General features: G+C 43.4%; 1 protein-coding gene across 1 annotated transcript in view; it reads left to right on the forward strand.

Annotated features, from left to right (window-relative positions):
- Positions 1-34: 34 nt before the first annotated feature.
- VPS8 (VPS8 subunit of CORVET complex) overlaps positions 35-25732 on the forward strand; it is a 62361-nt gene continuing 36663 nt past the window's right edge. Inside the window, exons 1-25 of the mRNA XM_052687269.1 lie at positions 35-287; positions 712-780; positions 1913-2043; positions 3285-3378; positions 4295-4327; positions 5294-5348; positions 10046-10170; positions 10371-10457; positions 11957-12024; positions 12609-12762; positions 12859-12918; positions 13403-13510; positions 14350-14430; positions 15843-16013; positions 16562-16636; positions 17130-17165; positions 18835-18925; positions 19938-19984; positions 20867-20956; positions 21534-21580; positions 22089-22311; positions 22517-22606; positions 23267-23318; positions 23581-23623; positions 24626-24698. Of these exons, the coding sequence (XP_052543229.1) occupies positions 156-287; positions 712-780; positions 1913-2043; positions 3285-3378; positions 4295-4327; positions 5294-5348; positions 10046-10170; positions 10371-10457; positions 11957-12024; positions 12609-12762; positions 12859-12918; positions 13403-13510; positions 14350-14430; positions 15843-16013; positions 16562-16636; positions 17130-17165; positions 18835-18925; positions 19938-19984; positions 20867-20956; positions 21534-21580; positions 22089-22311; positions 22517-22606; positions 23267-23318; positions 23581-23623; positions 24626-24698 (2235 nt within the window). The 5' untranslated portion in view covers positions 35-155. The remainder of the gene's footprint in view (positions 288-711; positions 781-1912; positions 2044-3284; positions 3379-4294; positions 4328-5293; positions 5349-10045; positions 10171-10370; positions 10458-11956; positions 12025-12608; positions 12763-12858; positions 12919-13402; positions 13511-14349; positions 14431-15842; positions 16014-16561; positions 16637-17129; positions 17166-18834; positions 18926-19937; positions 19985-20866; positions 20957-21533; positions 21581-22088; positions 22312-22516; positions 22607-23266; positions 23319-23580; positions 23624-24625; positions 24699-25732) is intronic.

Here is a 25732-nt window from a genome sequence, read left to right on the forward strand (position 1 = left end):
CTCGGTTACCGCCGCGCTGCGGCCCCTTTAACAGCGGCGGGGGGGAGGGCGGCGGTGCCGTGCTGCGCCTGCGCGGGAGCGGGGGCGGCTCCGGACGCAGGTTCGAGTCCCGGCGCCGCCGGCCTGCTAGCCCCGCCACCAGTCCCAGCCCGGCCATGGACGCGGCGCCGGAGGAGGGCCCCGCGGGAAGCGAGGCTGAGCCGGACGGACTGGCCTGCCCGGAGCCGTCCGCGTCCCGCCTGAGCGCGGTGGAGCTCGACCGCGAGCTGGACTCCCGCAGCGAGCTGGTGCGTCGCCATTTCCGTGCCGGCGCTGCCCGTGCCGTGCCGTGCTCTCTGCGCCCCGTCCGGCGGTGTGGGTGGAGGTGGGGAAGCGGTCCCTGTGGCCGCCGTGCAGGCAACGCCAGCGCTCGTACTGCGAGCCGCCGTGCCGCTTCCAGCGGGGCGGGGATCGGGCGGCACGGAGCTGCAAGGCCGGCCCTGCCGTGCCTGACCCCGGGGAGAGCGCAGCGGGAGCGCCCCGGGCGAAACGTGCCCTCCTCGCATCTCGCCCCGACCTTCCCTCTTTGTCTAAAGCTTTTCCCCGTATCTTGTCGCTGTCTGTCGGAATCTGGCGCCTGTGCGCGGGGTGGGTGTAAGCAAAGGGTGCTCCTCTCGTAGTTTGGAAGGCGGGGTGGGCACCTAACCCCGGTCTGTGGTTTCTGATGTCCAGATCGATGACAAAGAGTTCGACATCCCTCAAGTCGATACCCCGCCAACGCTGGAGAGCATCCTGAACGAGGTGAGAGGAGCACGGCACAATGCTGCGTTGAACTGCTGTCACTGAGGCTGGAGGAGGTCCCCGAGGTCACCCAGGCTCTCGTTTTCTTCTGGGAAATAAAGTGGTGTAACCCTATGGCTTCCTGATACTGATAGCTGACACAGCACGTGTTGAGTCGTGTAATTGCTGGATTCTTCACAGCTCCACTTTGGTAGTCTGTTTCATAGGTTTGGCCCCATATAATGGCAAAAAGGAGCTTGGAACAGGTGACTTCTCTTAAAATCTGCATTAAAGGTACAGGTATGAAGTGTCCCGGACAGTCACATGCAGTCTAGGAACTGGAGGAACATTCAGCAGATTGCTGGCCGAGTAGAAGGGATATTGAGTGGAGGTGCAGAAGAACCTGACCTCTTTCTGGTGATGGATGTAGGTGGAGCTCAGAATTTCTGTGAGCCCAAACTCACAAGTGGGCCCGTCCACGTCAAAGGAGTAGAACTGTGGTTAACTGAAGAAAACCTGACTCAGTGCAGACTGTCTTTGGTGCTGTTTGTCTCAGTGTATACAGGATGGGAATGACCTGCAAAGTGTTTTCAGGAAGGGATTTCAATGTGGAGCACGAGCTGAGTGAGCCCATAGGCGTACCTTGCTCTGAAGGAAAGTGAGCACAGGGCTGCTCTCTGTGAGGCAAACAAGGAGCACCTGCTGTCATCTCTGCACGTTGGCTCTCAGTGCAGCGTTGTGTTTGCACTCTGGCTCTGTGCTTCAAGGACAGTGTGATGTGTGTTGAAGTTAGAAGGTAGCTTAAGCAATGGCCACCTAAAAATAACATAGAAACAATTCTAGGTAAAGCTTGAGGAGAGAGGGTCACCAGCAGAAGGCGGCCCTGGGGTGCAGCATGTTTAGTTCTCTTGTTGGCAGCATTCTCTCACTGGAGATCCCACACTATTCATCCCCTCTGTGATCACTAGGGTTCTGGAGACTGATTCTTCCACGCTATCCACAGTATAGCATAGTTCTGTTTTTCTAATAAGAGATTATCTTATTGTATTCTCATAATTTTTTTTCTGCTTACTTGATGCCATTTTGCTGCTGTTTCCATTAAGGTGTTGTGTGTTTTGGATGTTTACCAAGTGTGGTGGTTCTCTTCTTTCAGACTGATGATGAAGAAGAGTCTTTCATTTTGGAAGATCCCTTTCTCTTGAACATTGATAACACAGATACACACTCCTATGACACATCTTCTGTAGCAAGCTCTGACAGTGGGGACAGGACGCACCTGAAAAGGTACTACAAGTCTGATACCCTGGCAATTTAAATCAATTAAAAGTAATGATGTTTTTGGTTGGGTAGAAGGACTATAAATGCTAAGAACAATTGGAACTTCCTAAAGCAACCTTCTGCGTTTTGAAAGGGCAAGCAAAATGCTTTTGCTCCTGGAAATGGAATGTGAATTTTGACATCCCAAAGCAGTCTGGAATGTGATAGTTAGCTGCAATACTGCTGACTTACTTTGTTAATTACTCAAACTATGGCTTCATCTTACACCCTGAGCCACTCCCATGGCCTGCTTATGTGCCATGGGAAGTTGGCCTCTGGTTTCTGTTGTGCTGTGATTGCTACATGTGCAACTGCATTGGAAACAATTGCAAACACTCTTAAGTGTGACAGTTCATGGTGGCATTTGGTGGTGTTCTGAGGCACTGTTCTTTTGTCTCCAGAAAAAATGTTTGGTACTGAGTGAAACGTAACCTGAAGGGACTTAATATTTTCCAGTACATGGAAGGCAGAAAAACTGGGAGTCATTTTTATCATGTTTGTTTGAAGCTGCTCACCATGTTTCTGGGTCCTCAGCCACACTATAAGCTATTAAGCATATTTAATTAGCCTACCTACTTGTTTGTATGTCTTTGGAAAGATAACTGAGTTTTCCTGGGGAATTTCCCCCTCCTATGTGTGTTGCATTATACCAGTGCTCTTCAGAATCTACTTTTCCTTGTACACTGGTTGCCTTTAAAAACATTTTCTCCATAAACAGCAACTTTTACCATTTGTATACAGTCAGCTGTTTAAACTGAATATTACACTTCAATCATACATCTGGTTTTCCCAGGGGTCCATATGCTGCTAATGAGCATTTTTCAGTTGTGTGTTGCCTACAGGTGCTCACCTTTAGAGGTTGAAGCTTTCTGGTGCACTGAGGCTGGAGTAAAGAGCAGAAGTGTTTCTCTTAGGCTTTATTAATAAATGCTGTAGTCTGCAGAGAGATGCTTGAAACTGAAGACTTGTTTGAAGGACTTTTCATTTCTGTGGAAGAGGAATTAAGACAAATTCTGATGCAGGCACAGTGTTAGGTTGTATACTTTGCTATTGATTTTACGGCTGTTGATTCTGGACACGTGTGCATCAGCAATAAGAATGGAAACTGCATGGTTATGTATACATGCAGACTTTACCTGCTGGTTTAGCTGTGGGCATGTGTTCCAAACTCTGCTTTAATGTGTTTGGATTATTTCTTCTTTCCTTAGGAAGAAAAAACTCCCGGATTCTCTCTCTCTGCATGGATCAGTTATAAGACTCTCACTTCTGAAAGGGATTTCTGCCCAAATTGTATCTGCAGCAGTAAGTGTCTATCTCTCCTGGTGACATCTATTAAGTAAAATTTCGGCTTGTTCTGGTATAGAGGGATGTGGGTGATCTTCTCCCTCTTCATAGTATTAGTATTAACATGTTTAGTACGTAAGCTAGTGTTAGTAACCTCTAACTAGGAGTGAATTATTAGCTGACTATCTGCACAATAATGTGGTAAGTCCTCTTTAACACTGCTTTTTGTTGCCAGATGTCAAGAAATCTGATGGGAAATGTTAATACAAAATGATGTCAGTGCTGTTGTTGCTTAAAGGTGCTAGAAGCAGGTCTGCCTAATGCCTGCAGCAGGCACAGGCCACACTCATCCCAGGCCCACAAGCTGTCTGACTGCACCTCAGGCCTGCCTGGAGGTTGTGCTGCCAGTGAAAAGGAGCTGTCCAAGATCACAGTTGAGGCAGTGAATTATAAAGAATGTGAATTCTGAAGCAGGCTTGTTAGCATAAAATGCAGGTGATTCTTCTGTGAGTATCTCTGTAAGGGCTGTGTGATTCGAGTCTGAGTGTGCTGCAGCTAGTTGTTACTTGTGTTGATGGAGGTGTGAACCACCTGGGTGGGAAGCTAAGAAGGTGTTCTGGAGAGGGAAATGGTTTTGCATTAGATATCAGTGCAGTGTCCATAGAGAATACTGAGGGCTGTTAATCAGATTAGACTTTTTTTGAGGAAAAACAGGATAGCTTTCATTTGGAATGACAGGATAGTCCTCTGCTTCTCCATTTCTGCATGCTTCCTCATCTGTTCTGAGTATTCCTTGCCTGTGGTTCTCTCTGCACTTTCTGCCCTGGTGAGACTTATTAAAACATCTTGTGTTGACTCTGTGTGCTGTATTATTAGAGACATTAATAGTGCAGGGAGTTCTGCTGCTTACTCATAATTTGTCCTGTTTTTCTAGGACAAAGTGGATGCTGGTTTGCCTACTGCAATTGTAAGTACACAATTTTCAAGTACTGTGTGTTTATTCTTCATATAAATTTGGCAGACTTTAAGCAGTAGTTTAATAGAGTTGATAAATGGGTCTTACCTTGCTAAGAGCCCTCAAATCTGAGGGTTAGGAGGAGCAGCATTAGAAGGGTAGTTTCTGGGAGCAGAGTGCAGCCTTTCCTAACTGCCCCTGTGCTGATGGAGCCCTCTGCTCTCCCTTTTTTCATGTCATCACCAGAAGTTCTTAGTTGAGCACCCAACCATTCCCCATCACGTTCATCTGTTGGGCACCTTGAAGCTCCCTACCTATTTCTCCTTTGCTAGCCGTTGCTTTGACTCCTAAAGGCATTTAGACTGGAGTGCTCATCATGCAGTGAGTTCGAAGTTTCTGTGGCCCTGATAGAACTCAAATATGACCTTAAAGCTTTGTTGAAAGCCTGTCTGAAAGGCACAGGCTTGTTTAGCAATGGGCACTAAGCTTCTTGAAGTTAAGCATGCTAATTAAAGTATGTCAGAAGTAAGCTGCGTGTAATTAGAGAAGCGTGTCAAGGAGGTGGCAAACAGCAAGTATTTCTTGCCCTCGTGAAGTTAGTTCTAATACTTTACAAAGAAAAGAAAGTCATTTGATCACTTTGACTCTGGTAGCAGCAGTACATAAGAAATATACTTTTTAGTTCAAGACAAAAAGGGAAAAATGCATCTGGAGGTGAGGGTTGCATAGCAAGGTTGGAAGCATGTGTGACTGAGGCACATAGGGGGTGCAAAATTCTCCTTTGGTTGTAGTTCTCATGTAGGAAACTATGTGAGTTCTCATGTAGCAACAAGTCTGTTGCTTGTATATTAAAAAGTTACATCTGTAGCCTTCTTAAAATTTCCCCTTCTGGCAAGCTTTGTGTGATATTGGAAGTGGTGGATTTGTGAATCGTTTGTGAACTTCTCAGCTTTTGGTCTTTTTCCTTGACTCTTTCAGGCAGCATCAAATCTGATAGCAGTGGGGACTTCTCATGGGCTAGCCCTGATTTTTGGTAAGTGAAGAAGAAAGCTCTTTGCATTTTAATGATCTTTAAAAACAACAACAATAACAAAACCAGCAAAATGAACAAAGGAACCAATCCCCAGAACAGCTCAAATTAGAATTGGAATTGGATTTCTTGTAGCATGTTTTGTGCTAAATACAATTTTATTTCAGTAAAGAAATAAAGCACAAGTAACATTTAATTTGTTCCTCTTTGTATAGTTCTTGCTCCTGTTTTGCAGGAGCTTGACACATTGATAAGAAGAAATTTGTCTCCTTAACGATTGTATAAAGAACCTTTTTTGTGTTTATGTATGAAATTACTCTGTTTTGATATGGAAAAAAACCAGAATCATTATAATAGAACAATCTTGCAGTGTATCCATCTTTTCCCTTCTGACACAGTAGCTGCCAGGAATAGGAAAATTAAAATGCATTCCTTGAGAAAGGAAGCTTCTAACCCATGGCTACCTGTGAACTTGCATCCTTTGTTCCTCCTTCTCCAATCTTCCCCTGCATCCATCACCACTTTATCCCATTTTTTCTCCCATCACCAGCCTGTCTTACATGTAAATTCTGAACTTATGCCTTAGCTAACCAGCTTCACAGCTCTGGAAGTGCTTCCATGCACATTTAGTTTGTGTGCATTGAGGTCTATGCAGCACTAGATTCATAACAAATTTTGAAATTGAATGGCCCTTTTCCTTCAGAGTTGGCTGGAATTATTCAGGAGGCTAAAAGTTGTGAGGGGGCAGGGTACAGAAGAAGGAGGGGAAGGACTGTGACAGAGTAAGTCCAGATTTTCAAGTGGGATGTACTTAATCTGAATCTGATCCACACGTGATCTGAGTTGTTAGTAGGAGACTTTTGTAGTTTGCTTTGTAGCTGCTACGAAAGACATTTCTATGGTGATTTTCCCATTTCTGTCTTTTGCATGTGGGCATTTAAGGAAGTTAGTAAGCTTCTGAACAAGGGGTTGTCAGAATAGTGAGAGGTTTCTGCATTTTGCACTCCCGGAAGGACTTGGAGTCTACATAAGCATGTGAGCAGGCAGGGTCATTCTTATCTTTGTTGTGACTGTTTCTGCATCAAGTCCCACTGAAAGGATTGATCACTGAATGCCTGAGGTGCTTGATGTGCTGTGGTGCTTCAGTTCATATATTTCATAAGGCTCTTGAAGAATTGTTTTCTTTGTTACGCTCCTGGTTAGGTTTTGGACAAACTTTTACTTTGGCCATGATCTTTACATTGCTATGTACTTTGAAGTTTCTAAAGGTTTTTCTGTGGTCTTTAGAAAACGTGATGCAATGTTTTTCCTAACTGAAAGTTCCTTGACTTTTACTAAGATGTTAATGCTTCGAGCATTTAGCAGAGAAGTGAGAGCTGGACCTTTCTCAAAGGCTCCTGGTGTTAGGGTAAGAGGCAGTGCACTGGAGTTCCCCCAGGAGAAGCTCTGACTGGTATTTGTTTCGACCATGAGGGTGATGAAGCACTGGAACAGATGTTGCAGGATCACCTTCCTTGGGATACATAGAACTCACCAAGGCCCTGAGCAGCCTAAGCTGATTGGCCCTCCTTATGGCAGAGTGAGGCCAAGGACTGCTGCAGCTGCCTTGCAATCTAGGTTCCCCTGCTCCAATTGAGAGGTGGTGAGAGGTGTGCTACTGCATCCAGCTTTTCAGATACAGACGGGAGTGATTCCTGCATGCTCCTGTTCTCTTTTCATTAGTATCATGAAGTCAAAATGTATAAACTCATTTTTCTTCAGTCACCACACACTTAGTTTTAGAGCACTGTAATGAGCAGCATCCCCTCAGGTAACTGAGCAAATCAGAAGGTGGAATGTTACCAAAATAAAAAACGTCAGCAAAATCTGAAGGCTCTCTGTCTTTTTGAATGTTGTCACATACGCTGTTCTTTGCTTCTCTCCTTTCTTTTGTATTGATTTCTGACTTTTTCTTTCCTATTTTGGCCCTTTCTATGTGGACTGAAAAGGAAAAGGTACAGTAACATCACACCGTGCACGTACCCTGCATGAGCAACTCCTGTCCTGCCCAGTTTGCATGCTGATGTGCTAGGTTAATCTGTGCCAGATAGGCAGCATGTAGGGCAGTAACCAGGCAATGGGTAATACTGCTGGTGAGCCCAGAAACTGCCTACTGAATGCATGTGTACTGAATGCTGCCAATTCTTTGGGCAGAAATAGCAGAAGAACAGGTAAATGTGCTATTTGTAATGTTTTAGAGCAGGACGTGTCTGCAAAGGCGTTGTTTCAGGGCAGGACGAAGTAAAGCTCTTCCATGAGATCACCATCCATCTGTTTCTGCCTGAGAACTGTTAGTGGGAGCACTACAGATTAGATTAGGACCTGAGTCAGGGAGCCACGAGCCAGAAACTCTGGGAAACTCAACAAGCAGACAGCAACTTCTGACTGACCCCATGCAGCAGCTGTGCAGCTGAGGAGGGAGCAGTGGCTTCCTGGGGAGGTGGCTGAATCCCTGCTGTGAGCAGTCACTTCATTGCACAAGCTGGAGTGGTGGAGAAGAGGCTTCAGCACACCCTGGTTTAGGAGACAGCTGTTGTGTTTTCAAGGGAGATGGTGTCTGTAACCTGTTCCTGTAGCACACCATCTCTTGTCCTCCTGATGAAGGTGGGAAGAAAGCATCTCATTTGTAGCATTTGAGTCATTCTGCAGGAAATCAAGTCTTTTGAATGCAGAGAAATGATGGCTTAAGGAAAAAAAAAAATCTGGTTAAAAACCTGATTATCTGAGATCAATTCTGCTTATTCCCGTGTTCTGGAGAGTCATGTTTCATATTCAAAAGCTTGTTAACATTTTGCTTGTGGGGCTAAGTACCATCTGGTTCTGGCTCCAGACTGTGAAAACAGCAGCAACAGCAATAGTTACTGCTGGAAATAGTTCAGATGAAGAACTGCTGTATTTACATTGTAAAATTGAAGATGTTTTCCAGACAGTTAGTAGCCACCTTTGTTTCAAGCATGTGGAAAATACTTTTTAATCCAAAATGTGCCTTAAATTCTATTATTATTAGTCTGGAAAATCATCAAATGAGCTTTTATAACCCTTTGCTTTTATCTGTTTTTGTTACTTCAGCAGTTCATCAGTGGGAGCTCATTGACTCAGACATTTTGTTTTGTGTTGGGTGCAATGTTGCTTGTCTGATTTGTTTTTAAAATTGTCAAATGAGTCCTCCTTGTGTGTTATCCTGTGATTGACTGGAAATGAGAACAAGTGCTGATGTATTTTTCTTTGGGGTTTGCTTTCCAAGTGGTTTTTTCTCTACTCTGAAAATGCATCTTAGGCAAAAAATGGGCACTTCCTTTTTGGGAACTCAGACTGACCCACCACAGTTCCCTCAGCTGCAGGTCTGTAAGTCTGAAGAAGGATTTATTATTTTCTTTTCCCTTTCAATTAACAAGTAGTCCTTTATCTTCACAAATTTCTCCTTAGGGAGGGAGGTTCTGGCTGGACTGGAGCTCAGGACAGGCAGAGGATGTATCGTAATTGATCAGAGATCTGCACACTGTAGGCAGTGAGGAACCGTAAAGGAAAACTTCCCCTGGAAGACTGTTATAGAGCTCTTCATTCTTTAATGGAGGAATAAATTGTTCTTAATTCAGAAGTGTTCAGAGCTGCAGAGCACTGTCTGAAGAGTTCAGTGCTGTAGACAAGCTACTTAGCAGGCTCTTGAAACGTGCGGTGTTTTGCTGTCACACAGGGCTCAGCACGTGGCATACAGGCACCTGGTTGCCATCTGGATGCTCTTCCACTCAAGACCACTTTTCTTGACAAAATGATGCTAATTTTTATTGCACCTTAGAATACTTCCTTCTCCGATTTCTTGCTCTAGTGATACTGCAGTAGTTTTGGCTCCACGTTTCTCATGTATTGAATGAGGGCAGCAGTTTGAATTCACTTGAAGTCTCTTGAATTGCATGCATCTTTTGTTTGATTAAACAAGAGCATCAGTGCTATAGAACTGATCAGTAGCTTGTGCAACTGTCAGAGCTTTCAGAGCTGCTGCTATACCTGTATATTTTACCAGTCTGAACCCTTCTCTTCTTGGCTTTGAGAGGCCTTTCTGATAGCAGAATTTGAAAGGTGACTCCCACAGTGTGCTCAGCCTCCAGTGTGTCAGTGATACAGGAATACATCATGTGGTGTTGGGGAGGAAATGAGAGATACTTCCATGCTCTGTTTCACATCTGGCACATAGCTGATGGACCTGCAGCTTGTATGGAGAGATGTCCTGTGCCTTGGGCACTGCTCCCAGAGGGTTCTGGGGCTCAGCTGCTGTCTGTTCCCTGGATCTCTCTGACCTCTCCCTCTCTGCTCAAGGCAAAATGCATTAACACAGTATTTCAATGGCACTTCTGATATATTTCAGATCACCAGTCTTCATTCTAACAATCCTCACCAAAAAAAAACCAACAAAGCTAGATCTTTTGGCTTTTCAGTTTTTAATGCCTCTGCGTTCCCCTATTCTCTGTCCTTGTTTTGTAATGTTAAAACAAATTTTTGTATTTCCCTGCAATCTCTGTACTAACAAAGTGCTCTGATCTTGGGAGCTCTTCATTAGGAGTGTAACTGTGAGGCCTATGAATTGTTAATGCACCTCCAGCATCTGTGTATGTAAATAATTGTGGTACTTTCTCTTTAACTTTGTACTAATTCTTATGCCCTAGATCAAAACCAGGCTCTACGGCTGTGTCTGGGCAGCACTGCTGTTGGGGCTCAGTATGGGGCTATCTCTGCTCTCAGCATCAACAACGACTGCTCCAGACTCCTGTGTGGCTTTGCAAAAGGACAGGTAATTCCCATGAATTGTTGGTTCAGTGCTGTCCTGTTACTGAGGGACTGTTCTAGTATAATCCAAGCTAAATGCATTCAGTACATAGCTGTTAATTGTTTTTGTGCTGAATATAGAAACTCAGTGATGTGCCATCACACAAGGTGATGGAGAGATCCCTTGACAGCAAATATTTTATACTGAGAACAACTTGCTTGCAGATCACCATGTGGGATCTGGCCAGTGGGAAGCTGCTACGATCAATAACAGATGCTCACCCCCCAGGAACAGCCATTTTGCACATTAAGGTAACAGATTTTTCTTTTTTTTTTATTCTTTTTCCAAAGAACCTGCTCATATTCAGTCAGATCACAGAATCACAGAATGGCCTGGGTTGCAAAGGAGCACAGTGCTCATCTCGTTCCAACCCCCTGCTGTGTGCAGGTCACCAACCAGCAGCACAGGCTGCCCAGAGCCACATCCAGCCTGGCCTTGAATGCCTGCAGGGATGGGGCATCCACAGCCTCCTTGGGCAACCTGTGCCAGTGCCTCACCACCCTCTGGCTGAAAAACTTCCTCCTCATATCCAACCTAAACCTCCCCTGTCTCACTTTAAAACCATTCCCCCTTGTCCTATCACTGTTCACCCTCACAAACAGCCGTTCCCTCTCCTGTCTGTACACTCCTTTCAGGCACTAGAAGACCACAATGAGGTTTCCCTGGAGCCTTCTCTTCTCCAAGCTAAAAAAGCCCAGATGTGCTAACTTCCTTTGTGCAGTACTTCTAGATTTGCAGATGAGAGCAGCTACCTAGGAGTTACGTGGCAGTAATATCCAGAGGTGAAAAAAATGAGCAGAAATTTGAAAAAAGGAAACAGTATATTGCTAGCTGAAATCATAATATTGGCAGTGAGTTGCAGTATAACAAAAGCTTATTTTCTGTCCAATCTCTGATGCCAGAATCTGTGTAGGTTTAGATGCTAAAATATGTGTATCTCCTGGTTGGAGCAGTGATCTTGGTGCTTCACCTTGCTGAGATATCTCAGGTCCACTGAGTACCATTCGCAGAAATAGAGCAGCATGTCTGGTGGAGCATGGCTCAAGGATGGCTTCTTGTGTACTGCTTGGCCTCACCTGGCTTACCAGAAAGATTTTGTTGCTATGAAGTGCCCCTGTACTGCTGCATCTGAAATACTCCCATCTCAGGCAACTTTGTCCCATGCATAATAATGCATCTTCCCCTTTTTTGGGTCCTTGTTCCTCATGTCTCCCTTCTGGCCCATAACCTGATGGCAGTACCAACGTTGAGGAGTGCTTGGACCTTGCAATCCCAGATGCTTGTGCTGGATTGCAGAGTCTTCCAGAAGGGTCTCTCAACTGTATACATGACCCTTTCTTATCTTATTTGATTTCATTAGGTGCTATGGATGTTTCTGATTTTTGGTCTCACAGCCCATTTGTCAGTTCTGGCACCAACCTAGAGGCTGGAAGCTGTGAGTTATTCTGGTAGCAGTGCAGATTTTGATGTCTTGTGGTTCTGAGCAGCAATAGAATGTAGTGGGACTTTGATAACAGAATCTAGCAATGATGCTGGAAAGATGAGGGCAAGACACAACACTTTGCATTTTCTACACATCATAAAAAAGCCATCAGTATTCTCGATGCTAAATGTTGAAAGTGTATTCCTGGTAGACATAACATACAGAAGTAAATGCACTGTAGATAATGCTGTAGCATGAGTTTTTCAATTATTTTTTTGTTTGGTGGCTTATTTGTTAATGCCAATTCTAATTTGATTGTCTGCTCAGTTTACAGATGACCCGACACTTGCAATTTGCAACGACAGCGGAGGCTCCGTGTTTGAACTCTCATTTAAGTAAGACAGCTCTTACCTGATAGAAGTTGGCAATGCAAGCAACTAGTTCTAGGTCAGAAGTTATAAAACCCAAGCAAAAAAGCACTGCAACCAGTGAAACTATTGTCTGAATATTGAAGGTGCAGCTCAGGGCTGCAGTATAATTTTAGTTGAAGCAAGGCTTGTTAATGGTCAAGTTAAGTTATTAATGCTTTTATTTAGGTATTGCCCAGGATCTTGGCATTTCTGATTGACTCTTGGAAGTTGTCATATAAGTGCTGCCTTGGTTTTCCTTTCTTAGTGAGAGCTGCCCTTCACTAACTGCTCGTTCTCCTCTTGCAATCCCGAAGAGGATGTGGGATAAGGAGAAAGGACTGGGCTTGTTGCTCTGGGGAACCTGATCGTGTGCTATTAAATAAGACCCTAAGGACTTCTTGTCTGTACCCAAGCAGCTGTTTGAAACTGCTTCCAAATTCATCCCTGGAGCTGCGTAAAAAGGCTTTTTGAAACACTATTTCTGAAGGATTGTGCATACGATTCCATGAAATTGTTAGGCTGATCTCCTCCTGATAACTGTCTGTTAAGCTGATTTCTCTGGTTTGCAGGAGGGTTATGGGTGTGAGAACGTGTGAATCTCGATGTCTCTTCAGCGGCTCCAAGGGGGAGGTTTGTTGTATTGAACCATTACATGCAAAGGTTGAACTGAGAGACCATCCTATCACCCAGTATTCACTGCTGGCCATGGCCTCCCTGACAAAGGTAACTCACTACAGGCAGAAGGCTTTATGAGAAGCCACAAAGAAACTTCCTGGTACATCCTCCAATGTTTTATTTTGCCTTTTTGTTTCTTTGAAGATACTGGTTATTGGCCTGAAGCCATCTTTGAAAGTGTGGATGACTTTTCCCTACGGTCGTGTGAGTTACAAAGATAAATGCTTGCTTTTTTTGTTGTTGCTACCAACAGTTCTTGTAGTGAAGGGGGTGAGATCAGGACTAGGAGTTGGTTTTACTGCTTTACCAGCACACATTAGAACTACAGTTTCACAGCGTAGAGTTTAATGGGTTGGTCTGCCAGGTGTAGATTGTAGGCAGAGAGCTGAATCTCTTGAAGATGTTGGCTTTTTCCCAGAAGTGGGAAGGGAGGATCTTAGGAGCTGCTCAGTTTCTTGTCTTCTCTACTGTGGCCTGGAAGCCTTGACTGATGGGATGCTGACCTGTTGTCTCTAAATCATGTGTGTAGACCAGAGAACACAACCTTCTGCTCAGCTTTCAGCACACTAAGGCATTGCTTTATGGCCTGTGTGCACACCTGGCAAAGTCAATGAGCAGCAGCTGATGAGCATCACACTCTGCTACCAAGGGGCTGCCTTGCATACAGTCTGTGCTTCTTGTCTCTCAGATGGACCCTTCGAGTGTCCCCCTCCTGGCGTGGCACTTTGTGGCTGTACAGAACTCAGTGAACCCCATGCTTGCGTTTTGTAGAGGTGATGTCGTTCATTTTCTTCTGGTAAGTTTGAATGTTTTGTTCTGTGTTTCAAATAATCACTTCTTACTCAGTTGACTGAGCCTCTGGCTTGTGGAATTCTAGTGTGTGTGTGCATGGTAGGGGTGTCTGCAGCTTGCAACAGGCTTGGGAAAGGAAGCTGGTTGTTGCTTTTCAGCAAACAGTGGTGTCCTTCCTTGAGGATCTGGAGGGCTGAGCTTTGTGTATTCCAGAAGGAAGTGTTGACTATAACCTCACTTCATTTCACCTGGAGGTGGAAGAATGTGGATTATTTTGAGGAGAGCATATGAATTTGAGATGCTATTTTGTTTTTTCATATGAAACACAGGTCTGGAAAACTTAGATAAACCACTGAGAGACAACTGCTTTCAAGGTGCATGTGTTTAGGTATGCCACTTTTACTGCTGAGATCTGCGGAAGCTGTATATGCAAATTTTTATTATTATTATTATTTTTTTTTTTTTACTTTTGAAGATTTCATGTCTGAATTCAGTATGTGAGCAGTGCTCAGGCTTCAGAAAATGGAGTACTTTGGCTTGGAGTGCTAGGATGTTTAAGGAGCTGTTTTGGCATACAACTCCTGCAGTGCAAACAAGTGATTGGAAGTTAATCCAGCAGAGGGCATGTGTTCTTCTGCTTCCTTCTGAGAGCCAGTCCTCAGACCTTTTCTGTTTCCTCACATATGTGAGAGCTTTGGAAGTGGGTCACAGCACTCTGATTCAGAACAGTGTGAGCTGTTACTGGGTGCTCAGCCTGCTCGTGTGAGCTGCTCTCCTGGTGTTGTGTGATGTGTTTGGGGACTGAAGAATGTGTTCCTCAATCTTGTCTGATTTCTCTTTTAGGTAAAGAGGGATGATACTGGTGCAATACATGTCACTAAGCAGAAGCAGCTCCATCTTCACTATGACCTCATCAACTTCACTGTAAGTCTCAATACTGCTTTTTTTTTTTTTAACACAAATTTTCTTGTAATTGTACCTCAGGATCCTTTAGTTGTATGTACCGCATGTATGCACTGTACTTATCTGGAGTTCAGAAATGGAGAATGTCTTTAAACTTGGGATTCATTAGAAAACCAGCCTAATTGAAACAGCAAGTAGCAATTAAGAGGTAAAAAATGAGCAAACAAAAGAGTAGTTGCAGGTAGGCAAAATACTTCCTTTTTCTGGGAAGATGGTGGCCTTGGTAAGGAAATGTTTTCAGGAGCCAAAGAGAATTTAGCAAGCAATATTTTTACTCCTTACTTAAGAATGCGAACTTCTCTGAAATTAGCTCAGTAAAATTCTAGTGCTTTTATATATGGATGTTTCCTAGCTTGCCATAATTGCTTGATTTCAACAACAAAAATCCCGATTCCAAAACACATTTACACAATAGAGAGAATAAAGCAGGAAAGGCCAGAATACCAAGACAGGCCTCCAAATCAGCCAGCATTTTCTAGAGATGAGATTAAAGTTAGCTTCGAAATGAGGATGAGGTTTTTTTGTTGTTTTTCTTTTTGTCATGGGAATGGTGAGATACTGGAGCTGGTTGTCCAGAGAAAGCCATAGATGCCCCAGCCCTGGGAGTGTGGAAGTGTTTGAGGCCTTGAACCAGTTTGAAACTTGTCATCACCGTCTGTATAACACGCACTGCAACAGGTTGCCCAAGGAGGCTGTGGATGCCCCATCCCTGCAGGCATCCAAGGCCAGGCTGGATGTGGCTCTGGGCAGCCTGGGCTGCTGGTTGGTGACCCTGCGCATAGCAGAGGGTTGGAACTGGATGAGCATTGTGCTCCTTTTCAACCCAGCCCATTCTATTCTCAAGTGCTTAAAAAAATGGGAGAATGGGGGAAAAAAGCTGCTTTTTTTTTTTTTTTTTTGCAGGGCTTTGGTCATAGAAGTAGAAGTTTAAGAATATGGATGACAGGCTTTGACTTAAACTTGGATGTACAACATCTATTTTTAGTGCTTCTTGATGCTCTATTTAACTCCCAAGGGATCTGAGAAGAGGTGTTGTAGTAGTCATGTTTTTGAGGCTTTTGGATGGAAGGTGCACTAGAGCATAAACAGTGTACCAACAGGATGGATTGCCATTTGTCTGCAGGTGTTTTCTTTGAAGAGATGTCATTGTAGTTTTTCTCAGTGTAAAAGCTGATATACTCAAGAGGGAATCTCCCCATCGTTACCTTTGGAGTTATACATGGTTGCTGTTTTGTAGTAATGGTGTATAGCATTGAAGTTGCTAGTGATTCTAGACCTTCTGGTGTGGATACTTGGGGATATGCCCAGAACTGGTTTAGTTCCCTCTAAATACACGTGAGTTGCTGAAATCTGCAGTGTGTTGCCTTTTTCAGTGGATAAACTCACGAACAGCAGTGCTTCTGGACAGTGTGGAGAAGCTGCATGTCATAGATCGTCAGACACAGGAGGAGTTGGAGACCATAGAGATTCCAGAAGTTCAGCTGGTCTACAACAGCAGCCACTTCAAGTCCCTGGCTACAGGAGGCAATGTCAGCGAGGCGCTGGTGGGTGCAGATGACCTACATGTGTTTGCCTTAAGTGAGAGAAAGTGGAGATTTGGAAAAAGGGCTTTGTGAAACATCTGAAAAATCATACGTGGTGTTGATTTAGCCAGCTAACAGGCAGTTTGTGTTTTCTTTTTGGGGAGCTGCTCCTTATGCAGGGGTAGACAATGAAACATGGGATGTACAGTAGTTCATTCTTGTTTGAAAGGCCAGCTGTGGAATTTTGCTCAGTTCCAGACACTGCAGTGCCCTATGACCAGGCCTTCTGGTGACTGCCATTGAAGCCTGAGACATAAGGCTTGCAAAAATGATGGGCCCAAGGAAATTTTTCTTGTTGAGATGCTCAGCAGCGCTTTAAGCTGCATTTACAGCAGAAGGCCATGATGTAAGAGCTTGCTTACTTACTATTGCCCAGTAATCTGTGTTGTTCTCTCCCAGTCTTCATTATGTTGTTTTAATTACAGTGTTCAGGTGTACGTGTGTCTTTTGGAAAATTTTACAAAAACAAAAGGCAGTTTGACTTGCATGACATTTTTTCCTCTCTGCAGGCATTGGTTGGAGAGAAAGCTTGTTATCAGTCCATCAGCAGCTGTGGTGGCCAGATCTTCTACCTGGGAACTAAGGTAAATGTGGGGAGTTTGTAATGGAAATAAGTGACATTGACTTCTGGTTGTTTTGCACTTACATCCTTGGCTTAAAGAATTTGCAACAATTTGATCTTAGACAAGTTCTGAGCTCAGTAACGATGTGATACTTTTGCAGTATCCTCGTTTATGCCATTTCAAAGTAGAGTTAGCTTTCTCTGTCCTGAACTTCCATTTCTATTTCCTAGACATGCTAATGAGTAAATAGAGTAAATAGAAGAAGATAAGAGGGTAGGGAAAGTTAGACTCCATTGAGTGGAGTTGATAGAAGGATTATTCTGATTGTTTTTCCAGTGCAAGTACTCTATGAAAAAGCAGAGAGAGGTGTATTACAGGATGCTATGTAGAAATCTGAGAGTTGCTTTACTTCTTTATTTATACCAGCCTGCTCTGGGGAGTCTGTAGGACGCATGAGCAATTGTAACTAAATAATGTGTTTGGTTGTTGTTGTTTTTTTTTTTTCCTTTTCTAGTCAGTTCACGTCATGACATTGAGGAGCTGGAGAGAGGTAAGTTGAGAGGAAAACTGTAGAACTTGGTAGGTTTGAATTGCTTAAATATAGCCTAGGAGGGAGTGAACTATAGAGCTATAGCATTTGTGAAGAATGTTCTGAGTGCTGTGTTCAGGATTCCTAATTGCTACACAAAGCCAGCACTGTAGGTATTCTGCTTTCCACTGGGATGCTATGGGACTGCTACTTGCATGAGCTTGCAGGCTGAATGGAATCTTTGTTTTCCTGAGTGAGGCAAACAATGCCTTGTGAGGTTTCAGCTGCTATTAACTAGGCAGAGTCACCATGCTCTGTGGCATTGGAATGCAAAGATAGGGTAAAGGAATGGAAGGAAAACTGGTTCCTTGTATTTTGTCTCCAGCTACTGCAGGAGCTACATCTTCAAATTTATCAAAGACTGCCCAGAAACTTCACTGGGTTTTTGGATCCTTGTTTCTGTTGCTAGAAGCTGTTTTGGATTATCATTTCTCTGGTAGCTGAAACCCTATTAATTTCCAGGTTAAAGTAATCAGAGATCTGTTTATATCCCTCTGTTGCTTTGCTGTTCTTTTCCATTGAGAAGAAAAGCATTTTTTTCTGTTCCAGTTCATCACTTCACAGTATGTTTATTCAGAGTATGCACATTGTCCATTAGACTTTGTTTTGCAAGGTTAAGCACATCTTTCATCACCCTCCTATTCCTTTCCTTTTCACAATCACCGTTCCCTACGCATCCTCTGTGCTTAGTTTCTTGTCCCATGTGACTCTGGGTAGGCTCTTGCAGTCCCATGCACAGTGGCATCTGTTCTTCTCTGTCTCTGACAGGTAGGTTAGGCCTTGTACCTCCTTGGGTTGCCTTTTGCTGGTTTTTTTGGCTGTATAATGTCAGTGGCTTGTAGCTGACAGCCGAACTCTGACTTCTGTTGTAGACTGCTTGTGCCATTGGATTGCATCGTACTTCTCTCACCTGGCATTAGGGATTATCCTATTGCTTTTTGTCTTTGTGGTCAATCCACGTTAAATGTTGGTCATTAGCAAACTTCATTAGTAAATTCTGCTTGTGCCAAGTTAGTTTACCAACTCATTTTGAAAAAGGGACTTCAAGGCTGTTTCTCAAGCAACTCAAATAGTCATCTTTTTTCAGTCACACATTTCTACTCTTGGCAGTGACCTTCACCGTTTTTTGCCTACAGAGTATGAACAGTTTATCTCTGTTATGATACAGTTGCTGCTTTTGGTTACCAGGATCATTCTCCTCTTCTAGTTTTCCCTCCAGCTGTTCACTGCCACCTCTGCCAATGAGAAGTCTTGCTTTGAGCCATGATCTCATGTACTTAGAATTCCAAAATCAATCCCAATGTACGTGCCCTGAGTCAAACTCATTTTAAATTACCACGTGGTTTCTATAGTACTGGAAGCCTCTTTGTTGTAGGTGATTTACTCAAGGCTTGTCATGGAGCAGGTGTGGAGGTGAGAGTTATAGATGTGGACTTTTTTGTCCTTATTAAGTGTGCAGAAGAAAATGTACATCCGAGATAATTTTGAGATGTTGCCCTTTACTGCAGTTATAGTCAGCTTCAGATGTTTCCTATTTACTTGCTGTCAGCCATCATGATCTGCTGCTGGTCTTTAAGAAGGAGAGAAAATGGTCTTTAACACTAAGATCTATTGTTACTTATTATTTTAGAGAATTGATCACCTTCTGAAACAAGAGCGTCTCACTGATGCCCTGGCTCTTGCTTGGTCCTTTTATGAAGGGAAAGCAAAGGCTGTGGTAGGTAAGTGTTTGTGTGAATATTTCCAACTGAAAATCACTAGGGAAAGTTTTAAACCTGTGCATGTACTGGTGCTGGCATCACTGTTCCAGGAAAAAAAGTTGAGAGGTAATTGAAGGAGAGAAATGAGGATGCGTTGCTTTGGGTGCGACAGAAACAACACCACCAATATGGATCAGTTTGGCTTCTTTAAAGTCCATAAACCTTTAGGAGACACCTTTTGCCAACTGAAAATCAGACCTTATCTGTGTTATGATTCCTGTTACTGCCTTTTCATGAAGGAAATGGATCCAGCTGTTGAATAACCAGTCAGCAAAATATTTCTGATGGTCATGTGTGACCTGCAGGTGATCTGCAGGGTGATGTTCCCTCAGCTCTGTCAAGCAGGTACTTCTAATTGAGGCCTCCTCTGTCTGTACAACAGACTGAAAGTACTGTTGGTTTTTGGCACCATGTTTCCTATAAAGGCCAATGTATTGTGAGGAACACGTTCATTGTGTCAGAAGCTGCTGCTTGGATGGTCTGACTGGGATTGGGCAAACTGAATTTTCAGCAAGTAACATTTGGTGGTTTTGACAGATGACTCTTAAGGATAAGATCCTCCTGCTGTGAATTGCTAGTATGTGAAGATGTATCTTGTTTAATGCATAGCAAAATGCAATTAAGCAAATTATTTTGAATTCTGGAAAATTATTACTGTCTTCTGAGTTGGCATTTAAGAATTGTTTGTCCTTACAGTGTGCTCCTTCACATCAATGCATCCTCCAGCCATTGACCTCCTATACACCCTGTGTCAGTTTTCTGTTAATTATTCTCTGGATGTTAAACTTGTTTTCTTCTGTCAGACAGCACTCAGATTTGGTTTTGTCATTCTGGATTGCTGGAGCAATCTTTAAATTAAGAGAATAAGGACTCTATATCTAGATATTCTGACCTCCCTATCTCAAGCTGTGGTATTTATAGTGCACCTCATTGTTTGTTTGTTTGTTTCCCCTAACCCCTTCATTCTTTCTAGGCTTGTCTGGGGACACAAGCAAGCGGAAAGCAGTCATTGCAGACAGAGTGAGTCACTGATCTCTTCCTAACTAGGTTTTCATGTGCACTTATGTGATGTTAATTGTGTTCCTGGAAGGAGTAGCATCTCTCCTCCAGAAGTTATTTCAATTAACTCTTGAAAGCATACACGTGCCTGTCTTGCTATGATTGTGAGCAGGATTTAGAAGAGGTAAAGATGGGGATAAAATCTGCAGCATTAGGAAAGGAGATTGTGACACCGTTATCTTGGCCTTGAGATCTCAAAATCCAGTCTCTGTTCCCTTCACAGGGGACAGAAACCCTTTTTGGAGGTAATTGCAGTTTCCTGCTGTTTAGCTGTTGAGCATTCATCAGCATGTAACTTTCTGACTCCCTGGTTAGAGATCTTGATCATGTATACATGGAATATATTTTTAACTGATTATGTTATGATTATTGTCACAAGATTGTGTTTCTAGGAAGGATGTTTAAAATACATAATTATTGCAGTAGTTATTCATCTTTACTTTATTCTTAGTTCATGTTGTGTTTTCAGATAAGTAAGCTCTGTTATTTAAGATACTGTAACTTAAGCTCTGAGTGAAGACATGGCTGCAGTGAGTTCTGTGCTTCAGTTTGTGCTTCAGTCATCTGCCTCAAAATGTGCTGGCAGCCTGGCAGTGCAGTTACTGTAGGCCTTCAGGAACCCCCCTGGGCCACTCCTGTTCCATCTCCTGCAGTTGTCTAAGCAGCCTTGTTGGGAGTACCAGTTGTAGCCTCTTTTTTCCTTTCTGCCTGTTGTAGTTCATGCCCAAACTGGAACAACAGGGTTTGCCATGCTGCCAGCCCCCTAGTCAGGCTATTAAATGTGCTACCAGGCCAGCCTCTAGTGTAGGATGGAAATGAATTTTCTTGTTTCTTGTAATCCAGATGGTTGAGATCCTTCTTCATTATGCTGATCGGACTTTGAAGAAATGCCCTGACCAAGGAAAAATCCAGGTTATGGAGCAGCACTTTCAGGTATGTTGCTCCAGAGGACTCACTTGAATAGATATATGGAAACTCTTAATCAGAATTGTCATAGAATCACAGAATGGCCTGGGTTGAAAAGGAGCACAGTGCTCATCTGCTTCCAACCCCCTGCTGTGTGCAGGTCACCAACCAGCAGCCCAGGCTGCCCAGAGCCACATCCAGCCTGGCCTTGAATGCCTGCAGGGATGGGGCATCCACAGCCTCCTTGGGCACCTGTTCCAGTGCCTCACCACCCTCTGGCTGAAAAACTTCCTCCTAATATCCAACCTAAACCTCCCCTGTCTCAGTTTAAGACCATTCCCCTTGTCCTATCACTACCAGCCCATGTTGATACTGCATTGCTGCAGAAGTTGACTGTGTAACAGTCATGACCTGTTGGGAAATTCTTGTGTGATCAGTGGGAAAGTGGCAAGTCCACGTGTGACTGTGTTTGCCAGCAAACTCTGGTTGGTGGAAAAGCTGTGACTGTGCCACCGTATTGGCCAGGCTTCATTTTGTGCTGTGCAGGATGTTCTGTTTGGCAAGAACTTTGCCAGTCACCACAGCTTTTTTGTTCCTTCCCCAGGATGTGGTGCCTGTCATAGTTGATTACTGCCTTCTGCTCCAGCGCACGTAAGTCTGAGGTTATAAATCTGTGCCCCATGACAGACCACCACCCCATGCAGTCCTGAGTGCTGTCTGCTATAGTATCACATTGTTCAGAGGAGTCATTTTATGACATGATGTAGAACGTTACAGTTTAGAGGAAGGTTTGAAGATTGGTGCTGAGGTTAGTGTATTCAGAACCCAAACGTTCCTGTTAAGTTTCTGCTGATGTACTGAGGAAGAAAGATTTGGTTCAAATTTTCCCCCACACTTAACAAAATTTTCTCCCTCTGTCAAAGATTGTTACATTTTGGTGTTGTCATCATTCCTCCTCCAACAGCAGCTTTTTTGTTGCAACACACATGGCTTAATTTGTTCTGTGTAGTTGCCCCTGACTCACGTCTGCATGGGAGGTGAATGGGGCATTTAGCTGCTGAGCTGAAGAAATAGTATTTAATTTGGAGTTCTCAAGTGGTAGATAAATAGGAATATTTTAATAAACTTGTCTGATAACTGAACACATCTTTCTTCCTAGAGATCTATTATTTAACCAGATCTATGATAAGATGAGTGAGAATTCTGTAGCCAAAGGAATCTTTCTGGAGTGCTTGGAGCCATATATCTTAAGTGATAAGCTGATGGGAATCACAGCTCAAGTGATGAAAGACTTGCTCCTTCACTTCCAAGACAAGAACAGGTTGGAAAATATGGAAGCCTGCATTGTGCATATGGATATCACCAGCCTGGACATACAACAGGTTTGTCTTCCAGACTGAACACTGCACAGAGTTCCTCTGAATAAATGACAGCATCCCCTCATCACTGATGCAGACTTCTTTTCAGTACAGCATAGCTTGTGGAAGGCAGGGAGTCACCTTTCAACAGACAGAAATTATCTAGACCAAACCAATGGTGCCTTTTGGCCACTAATTTGTAACAAGACTCTGCTCTGTGTCCTTGCAGGTGGTCCTTCTGTGCTGGGAAAACCATCTCTATGATGCCATGATCTATGTCTACAACAGTGGAATGAATGACTTCATCAGTCCCATGGAGGTAAGAGAGATGCTCATTTGTTTATTTGCTGAGCATGCAGTCTTTGTGAGAAATGGCATTTTAGGCTAATACATAATCTTCTCATTCAATATATATGTTCTGTTCTTTTTCATTCAGAGGGAGAAATCATATATGATATGCAGTTATTTGACTACGTGCACTTAAAAAGTGATTTGTAATTACAGTGCTTTAGTACACACATTTTTCATTGACAGTGTATCTGAGGTAGCAATGCTCTGCAAAGATAAAATGAGAAAATTGTGTTTAAAAAAGCAGAAGAGAATACCATGATGAATTAAGGAGATCTGGTGGCAGACAGCTGAGGAACAGGAAATGTCCTGGTCTGTTATGATTTGAATGTTACTTCTGAGACCACTGAAGTTGTTGGGTTTTTTGTTTTTTTGTTTTTTTTTTTAAGTGTGGCCTTTTGTTTAGGGTTAGATCTGATTGGCTGAAGGGTGTTTTTGGTCATATCATCAGTTGGGATAGACATCTTTTGCCATGTCTTGGTGTCCTCTGTTCTTGTTAATTAGAACTGGTGAGAAAACAACTTTTCTGGGGAAAGTGTTCCAGTGATCTCTGCTTTAAAATCAAGTGGAATCTTTGCTCTGAGCCTTTCCAGCTGCTTTAACACTGCTCTTGTTCTTGTCTTTTGAACAGAAGCTGTTCAAAGTCATTGCTCCTCCACTGAATGCTGGGAAGTCTCTCACAGGTACAGTATTATTGCTTCTGGAAGAGTTTCTAAATCTGGGGTTGGATGTTTCAGACATTACTGGTCACTTGCATACGCTCCCTATTAGGATCTTGAGAAGAGGAAAGTGCTCTGGTACTGTTCAGTGTCTGTAAAGCTGCTCTACTTACAGTGTGTAAAATTGTGTGCATGTCAAATGAGGTGTTTTGCTAATAATTGGGAAAAAACAGTTGCATCTCTGTGTCTTCTGAAAACAAGGTGACAAATGATTTTTGTTTTGTAGATGAGCAGGTGGTAATGGGCAACAAGCTGCTCGTGTATATAAGGTAAGGCCATTTAGAAAGAATGTGTGCTGTTGCCTAGTGGTACCAGATTTTAGTTAATTATAGTTGCAAAATCTTAGGCTGTGTTGTGTTTCAGAGTCTGAGGGATTATGTAAAATACCAATGGCTACTTGCTATTTGGCTGCCTTAGTCACTATGGCTTGTGGCACATCATGGAGCCATGGAATATCCCAAGTTGGTTGAGACCCTCAGGGGTCATTAAGTCCAATCCCTGGCTCCAGGCAGAAGCCAGAATCCAAGCCCTGTGTCTGAGAGTGGTATCCAAACTCTTCTTGAGCTCCATCAGCTCAGGGCTATGCGTACTGCCCTGGGAAGCCTATGTCACATCCATCACCTTCATGTGCAGAACCTTTTCTTAACCCCCCGCCTTACCCTGCCCTGGTGCAGCTCCAGGCCATCCACCTGGGTCCTATCATATGAGGAGGGGTGAAGTTAAATACTTGGAGCTGGTAAGCCATGACTATGACTTTGTCTTTTGGTTTCTCCTTCATCCTGTGTGTGACAGTGCTCCTTGAGCAAGGAGTCAGTAGCCTGAGAAGCCTTATTTGAGCTCTTTGGGATAGCTGTGCTTACTGTATTGCTTGTGATTTGCTGGAAGTCATTCTGAAATGGCCCAGTAGTGATTAATTAATGAGTTCCCTTTTCTGGAATCTATCCGAGTTCATGAACTTTTGATTCTGGATTATTGCTGCATCCAAAAATGCAAGAGAGATTACTTTTTTTTGGGAAATCCTGAGATACCACTGTTGTGTTCCTGCTGTGCTATGACAGACTTTGGATAGAAATTCGTGCGTGCAAATCTTGTGTATTTGCAGCCATCCTGTCTGTAATACTTGCTGTCATGATACACAAAATAAATTTAAGAGCATCCTGAAAGCAGCATCAGAAAATTAAATGTTTTCTTCAGTCTGTTTAATGCTAAGAGTTAACTTAAAAGCAAACAGCCAACCAACCCACACAAACCTTTCCCTTTGTTTCCTATAGCTGCTGCTTGGCAGGCCGTGCGTATCCATTGGGTGATATTCCTGAAGATCTGGTACCTCTGGTTAAAAATCAGGTGAGTAACCTTCTGGAAGGGCACTCTATCATGTGAGAATTTAGAAAAGAAAGCATGTGTCTTATTTCTGAGTTTCTGATGGCAAGCAATTATTAATCTGATGTCTGATAATGGTTTTGTCACGGAGTGCACCTAGCTGGAATCACAGTTAATGTATATGAAAAGTATGACAAGATGTACAGGTTGCATGCTGTGAAAGTTGGCATAGTGACTGCCAAGTAAATCTCCTTTCCTTATTTCCATCAGAGCCTTCAAGCCAGCTATTTCTTTCTCTTTAAGCTGTGCCTGAATCTTGGCCCAAGGCAAAGCTTAACTCCTTTGGATCCCCAAGAGTTTATTGAGGTGGAATATGCCTTTGATCACCATTTTGTGCTCATAAGAATATCTTTCCTTAATTCCTGGTTAATTTTGCTAGCAAAATAGTTTTCTTTTTGGCACATAGTATTTCATTGTAATTTCAGGGCTTTAAGAAGAGGTAGTGCTTTCTTTTTGGCACTTCCTTTCTTCAGCACAGCAGAAAAGGTAGATGCTTTTGTTGCTAAACTAGGGCTTGTAGCTGTATGTATGTGGTAGCTCTGGGTTGCTGCAAACCCTTTCCTCACAGTTTGCCAGCCATGCTGCTTCCTTTTGTCAGAGGAGCACTGGGCTGTTGCCCTCTCCCATGGCCTTGTCTAATTGTCTCCTGCACACTCTCTAGACCTGGCACAGCAACAACTGTAGCTGGAGGTCTGAGAAGCAGAAGCATAACCAGCAGCAGTAACACTGGGGAGGAGCCATCAGCGTCTCCTTGTTATAATCTCTGACAGTGGTCCTAAGAGTCTTACTTAAGTAACATCTTCTGTCTCAATTCTTAAATCCAGCACTTTAGCTACGTTATTTTTATTAGGTGGTTTTCTTACTAGTTCCTAGCTGGCAGAAGGTACCAGGTTCAAGGAGGCCAAGTTATACAGGGAAGGCTGTAGTTCTGAAAGTCAAGCTGCTAATTCCATCTGGCTTCTCTGTCACCATGCTATCAAGGAATTTAACTCGGAACA

The sequence above is a fragment of the Tympanuchus pallidicinctus genome, unplaced genomic scaffold (genome assembly GCF_026119805.1).
Source record: "Tympanuchus pallidicinctus isolate F22 unplaced genomic scaffold, pur_lepc_1.0 scaffold22, whole genome shotgun sequence".
Lineage (NCBI taxonomy): Eukaryota > Metazoa > Chordata > Aves > Galliformes > Phasianidae > Tympanuchus > Tympanuchus pallidicinctus.